The sequence below is a fragment of the Euphorbia lathyris genome, chromosome 1 (genome assembly GCF_963576675.1).
Source record: "Euphorbia lathyris chromosome 1, ddEupLath1.1, whole genome shotgun sequence".
NCBI classification, from domain to species: domain Eukaryota; kingdom Viridiplantae; phylum Streptophyta; class Magnoliopsida; order Malpighiales; family Euphorbiaceae; genus Euphorbia; species Euphorbia lathyris.
In genome coordinates, this window is record NC_088910.1 from 41,045,272 (window position 1) to 41,051,691 (window position 6,420).

At 34.9% G+C, this 6,420-nt stretch overlaps 1 protein-coding gene across 1 annotated transcript; it reads right to left on the bottom strand.

The window, feature by feature from the left end:
• Nucleotides 1-414: 414 nt before the first annotated feature.
• On the bottom strand, nucleotides 415-2,127 carry LOC136229560 (cytochrome P450 736A117-like). The gene is made up of 2 exons (XM_066018435.1): nucleotides 1,190-2,127; nucleotides 415-1,081 (listed from the first exon to the last, which is right to left on the bottom strand). The coding sequence occupies exons 1-2, from the start codon at nucleotides 2,084-2,086 to the stop codon at nucleotides 464-466; spliced, it is 1,515 nt and encodes a 504-aa protein (XP_065874507.1). The 5' UTR covers nucleotides 2,087-2,127; the 3' UTR covers nucleotides 415-463.
• Between the last annotated feature and the right edge of the window lie 4,293 nt (nucleotides 2,128-6,420).

Sequence of the window (6,420 nt, forward strand, 5' to 3'; positions counted from 1 at the left end):
ATACTAATTGTATTGGTTTTATCCGCGACCCAGCCAAATATCTGTCACAGCAGTTACCTAGGAAGTAAATACCGACAAACCGGATTCCGTCAGTGATGACAATCACTACACATTTATGGTTATGACGGATTTTTCTGTGATGATATCATTTTTTCTTATAGTGGGTAAACACGAGTTGGCCGAACTAGTAAATTAATCTTGTGTTTTGAGTTAGCTTGTAATTTCCTTTCTGCCTATCAAATTTTTTTAATCAATACTCGATCCCTAATATATTAGAGATTTACATAACATATGGTTAACATTGATTTTCTTTTGATATGCATCCTAGTAAATGAGTTTTTAAAGTCTAAAGTGCAGGTTTTCAATTTTCTTAAATGACAGAAACATGACTCAAAACTATTTTGTAATAGAAAGGATCATAAAATACACTTTTTATATAGAAAAAAAAATTACAATAACCACATTAAGAAGATGGATATGAAGTAGCAACCACAAGAAGAGGGAATTTTCTATTGGTATTGATACCAGTGGTCTCAGTGATGTCTAAATCATGTGGTGTTGCAACACCATGTAATTCCCAATCAAACTTGTGCATTAACTTTGCCAAAACAAGCTCAACTGTGCTCATTGCAAATTGAACCCCTGGACATATTCTCCTACCCGATCCAAATGGTATCAATTCAAAATTTTGTCCTTTCAAATCTATATCACTATTCATGAATCTTTCTGGTAAAAACTCCTCTGGTCTATCCCATAATGCATGATCTCTTCCTATTGCATAGACATTGATAAACACTTGAGTTCCTGCTGCAATATTAAACCCTTTTACTTTCACATCTTGTGTTGAAACTCGAGGAATTAGTAATGGAAGCGGAGGATGCAAACGCAGAGCTTCTTTTATCACTGCTTTTAAGTAAGGGATTCTATTGAGATCATCATCTTCTGTTATTTCTGATTTGTTTTTGGCGATTTCTCTTATTTCATTCTGAAGCTTTTTCATCACCTCTGGATGCCTTAAGAGCTCTGTCATTACCCATTCCAAAGCAGAGACTGTAGTTTCTGTACCTGCTCCAAAAACATCCTACCATAACACAGTAAAATTTATCAGAATCTCTTTCTTTAAATTTCAAATTTCTTGCGAAATTAAGTAATAAATAAATAAATAATAATAAAAAGAATAGTTACTTACTTGGATGATGGCCTTAATGCTAGTCTTATCAATAGGAAAACCAGCAATATTTTCTTTTTGAATCCAAAGCAAAACGTCAACGAAATCCTTATTTTTGGATTCAGCTTTCCAATTATCTTTAGCAACATGTTCATCAACTACATTGTTCAAGAACTCATCCATCTTTTTAGCTACTTTCTCAGCTTTAGCATACAAACCTTTAGCACTACTCACCCAACCAAGCCATGGAATAAAGTCCCCAACATCAAAAACCCCCAAAACATCCCCAGGCTCACTTGATGATAGATCTCTAAAGTTTCTTTCTCTGTCCTTCTTCCCTAAAGCTACTCTACACACTATATCATTACTAGTATTCGCCATGATTTTACTTAAATTGACAGGTGAAGAAGAAGATTTGATCTGCTCAATCATTAAATTTGTCTCTTCTTCCCTTATATCTTTATAGGATTGTACTCTTTTGTTACTTAAGAGATGAACAACGGCTATGCTTTTCATCTGTCTCCAGTACTCACCATATGGACCAACGGCAATATCTTTCTGGTCATATATAAGTATCTTGAGAAGTTTTGATTGAGGTCTGTCGGAGAAGATAATATCATGAGTTTTCATGATCTCACGAGCCATGTCTGCTGACGAGATAATAAGAGCTGGAACTCTACCCAAGTGAAGCAACATGATGGGGCCATAGATTTCAGCCAATTTTTGAAGAGAACGATGAGGATGCAAGCTGAGTTGGTGGAGATTTCCTATGATCGGAAAGGTAGGCGGAGAAGGCGGTGCTAGACCGGAGTTCTTCTTGCTAATTGAAGACCATTTGAGCAGGATGAGTAAGAAAGATAAAGCTAAGAAAAAGGATGTTATGGTTAATGAGAAGTAGGAAGAGCTTAAACTCAACATTTCTCTTCTGCTTTGTTCTTTTTTTGGCTATGTTAGTGTGTGAGAAGTGGTCAGTTTTTATAGATACATTACACTGCAACTTCTTAGGATAAGGATCTCTTTAGATTCTCAACCACACAAAAAAAAAAGGAGAAAAAATTGATCTTTTTAGTTTTGTTGCAGTCGTGTTACTATGTTTTTCTTCTTTTTTACTGTAACTAGAAATACGTAATAGATGAAAAAGGTATTAAATCTATGTTGAAAATGCGTAAAACCAAGTGACTCTACATTGTCACGATTTTCTAATTTTAGTGTTTCATTTTCTCAAAAGATACGTCTATGTCTCGTTTAAAACTGTAAGTTACAACTTGAAAACAACCTTTTATTCTTCTTCAATTAAATTCAATAACAGGTCATTTCTTATCAAAATGATAATAAAAAACTAGTATTGGGGTCTTAACTATTAATTTAGGCTTTTAATTTATTAACATAGTCTATGGTTCAAATCATGACAATTTCCTTTGTTAATTAAATTTCAACGCATTTGAGGGGTATTGATACACTGTGAATAAAATGCATTGCTTTAGTTAATGATGAGATAATGTATTGTTGTATTTTCTGTTATGTTCAGTTTTATCTACTTTACCTTCTACACAGAGCTAAGCAAGACTCTCTGCAGCATATATAAGACTGTAATGGAGCTATATTGAATTAAGAAATTTGAATTCTTCTTATTATTACCTTTTACATTTCTATTTTTGTTTTGTTTTCTTTCTAAGCCTCACAATGTCAATTACATCTATTATGTACAACTTTTTTTTTTTTTATGGGATCTATTATGTACAACTTAATCACAAAAAAAAACACCAAAAATATTTATTATGTTTTTAACACATTTACAAAAAGCTTGTCAAAATGCACAAATTGTTTTAATTTATCCATAATTTTTTTTTGAAATATATAATGTAGCAGTTAACTAACGGTCAATCATGTTGCGCTATATGACTAGATAAATACTAAATGTGTTAGAATATATGTACAATTGGCTATTATAGCAATAATGTAAAATAGACAGGGGCATTAGAGTCTTTAGACATGGAAAGTAAAGCTAGGTATTAATTGTCTATAAATACTGTAATCCTCTTGTTTTGATATATAGAAAATATCTTTCTCTTCATCTCTTTTCTCAATTCCAGTTAGGTCAATATGGTATCAGAGCAGGGTGGTAGATTCCAAATTCCGGAGACTGGAAATTGAGATCATCGGAGAATGAGAAGACAGAAACAACAGTACAGATCGTACGCTGATATAGTGAATTCAAGCTTTGAAGAAGTTGAATCTGAATCGAGCGATTCCTAATCAAGAAATTCTGATCGTGATTCTGAATCAAGCAATTCCGATCGCAACTCAGATCACGATTCAAATCGTAATATTCCTAATTCAGGATCAACGATGAATACATCTGGTAATTCATCAAACAACCAGAGCAGTGACAATCCTGGTTTGATGATTGTTAACATAATTCTTGATGGAAAGAATTATAATCTGTGGAAGAGAGCATTGTTGCTTGCCATTAGTGCAAAACTCAAGACAAATTTCATCATGAAGAACGATGAACCAACAGATCGAACCTCAGATGCACACTTGAAGTGGAAAGAAACAGATGATCTGGTTTTCTCCTGGATCTTGAATTCTCTCACCAAAGAATTGGCTGCAGTCTTCATTCATGCGAAATCTGCTCAAGGATTGTGGAAGGAGATAGAGCAAAGGTACGGAGAAAGCAATGGTCCTCTTATTTTTCAACTTCGCAAGGAGATTTGCAGTTCGACTCAAGGAGGTATTTCTTTAGTAGATTTTTTTAATAAGATAAAAATGCTGTGGGATGAATATGCAATATTGAAGCCTGTTGAAAATTGCACTTGTGGTGAGTCAAGGAAACTTGCTCAAACACAGATTGAGGATGAACAATTGATGCAATTTTTGTCTGGATTAAATGTTGAGTTTGATCATGTTAGAGATCAAATCTTGATCATGGAACCACTACCTCCTGTTAATAAGGCATTTTCAATGCTTTCACGAATTGAGAAACAAAGAAGTGGAAGCACAAATAACAATACTATGGAGTTTGTTAATATGTCTGCTGGTGGTAGAAAACAAGGATATAACAATGGTTATAATAGTGGAAAAAGCGGCTATCAGGCTAAGAACAAATCAGATAAGGTTTGTACTTATTGCAGAAAAGGACATGAGCGTCAGGATTGTTTCAGGATTAAAGGTTATCCAGATTGGTTCAAAGGAAAGAGGATAACCGGACCAACCAAACACCAAGCAAATATGACACAAGAATCATCTTCTGAACTTGAAACTCCTCTATCTAACTGTGATTTTGATGATAGTGAGGCATGCAGGAAAGATTCGATGCAGGATATGTTGCAAAAACTGGAGGTAATGCAAAGGGAGGTTCAGAGAGCCATCAAAGGAAAACAGTCAGATCAGGAATTTTCTGCATTCGCTGGTTTTGCTGTGCAGGTAATAATTCAATAAAGAATTTTTTAACTAAAATACATTCACTCGAGACGTTTTATTAAAAATCATATCAGAAATTTGTAAAAAAAAAAATTGAAAGATAAATATTACCCGTATAGAAATATTATTTCTATAGATAATGATAACCTAAACAATGAATCACATTAACTTATGATCAATTTATAAATATATGAAAAATGACAAGTTTATAAAAATAGTGTAAAAATAAAATGTGTTGCAATATATGTTGCATTTGCATAAAAATTATTCGTTGCATTTGTTATATGTGCTAAAACTGATATATGTATAGCTCCTCCCACACTTAAATTGGACCATGTCCTCATTGGTGCAAAAATGGAGTTATCATGAAAAATTAAGCACGAAATAAAGCATACGAAATAAAAATAGAATATTAGCAATTTAAAAACATTCAACATGAATTAAAAATTGAAAAATGTACCAAACATATTAAAATTAAATATTGTACCAAATTTTAACAAGATAAAAATAAAAATAAAGAAAACAACCTATGCTTGAGGCGGGGAATCCGGAGGTGTAGGTGAAGTCTCCACATTTCGGCGTCGGAAAAATGAAAGCATCCGAGACCGAGTAGACCTATGCTCATGCCTCAAAAGGTTGAGGTTGTCATTCATCACCATGTTGTTTTCTACCAAATCATCAATTCTTAAGTTCATTTGACGATTGTTGGAATTGATTTGGTTCAAAATCCTCCGCAAATCCACCGGATCATCCTCTTGAGGTGCTTGGGGATGTGGTTGAGCTTGTGGTTCATCCTCCTCGCCTTCCGCCTCTCCGTCGCCTTCGGTACCTACAAATTGAGAACTTGAAGCGCCACCACCCATAGTGCCACGAAGATGGGCAATACGGGAAGCATACAAAATAAAGACGGGGGGACCTTGCGGAAGCAATAAATGAGCCCGCTCAAGAGCCGAGATGTCCAAGAGTGGAACATACCCACGGTAGGTGGACATGTCAGAATCTGCCAATTCACCCCGTGCTCCCAACACAATGGCGGTGATAAAATTACAAAGAGGGATTTAAATTGTAGTAGCCCTCGAGGCACGGAACAAATTGTCAAACAGAATACCAATGCTATCAATCCTCAAGCCTTTAAACAAACTATCCAAAACAAACAAATCCCGAACCTGAATCTTTGAACTCTCAACACGACCAAACAAGGAGAAACTCAAAAATTTGTGAAAGAAGAACACACAAATGTCCTTAATCAACTTGCTTGAGGTGTTTTTCGAATTAAAATACTCTTGGTCCGAAAGAGTTTGCCAAACAGCATCATTATCAAAATCTTTAGGCTTATCATAAAAATCAGAAGTAGGGAAACCAAACATGTTTCCCATTGCTTCATAATCGATGGTGTAAGTCACACCATTGTTCCTAAAAGAGATTGAAGTTTTCTTCTTGTTCATGGTCAAAGTGACAAAAAATTCCACCACATACTCATTAATACGGGAAAAACGCATATTAACTAATTCTTGCCAACCCAAAGCCGCAATAAAAGCATCAATTCTAGTGGAGAAATTCAATGCTCTTACCGGATGGAAGTCTAGGAAGTGCATGTCCACAAATTGGCGATCAGCTTGTGAAAAATGTTTGAAACGAGCGGCTTCCTCCTCCGAAGTGATGTCGAAATAAGCTCCACATTGAACCCGAAGGCAATTAGCTTCCGTAACAGTGGGATTATTACCAACACGCTTAGTTCTTACCATGGTAATGGTGTTTAGGGTTGGAGAAGAAGAAGAAGAAAAAATAAAAATAGAGAGAAAGAGCAAAGCTTGAAGATGAGTTTGGGA

Coding starts and splice junctions, on each gene's coding strand:
- LOC136229560 (XM_066018435.1), bottom strand. CDS start 2,086: ATGTTGAGTTTAAGCTCTTCCTACTTCTCATTAACCATAACATCCTTT. Junction 1,082..1,189: donor GCATTAAGGCCATCATCCAA/GTAAGTAACTAT, acceptor GTGTTATGGTAG/GATGTTTTTGGAGCAGGTAC.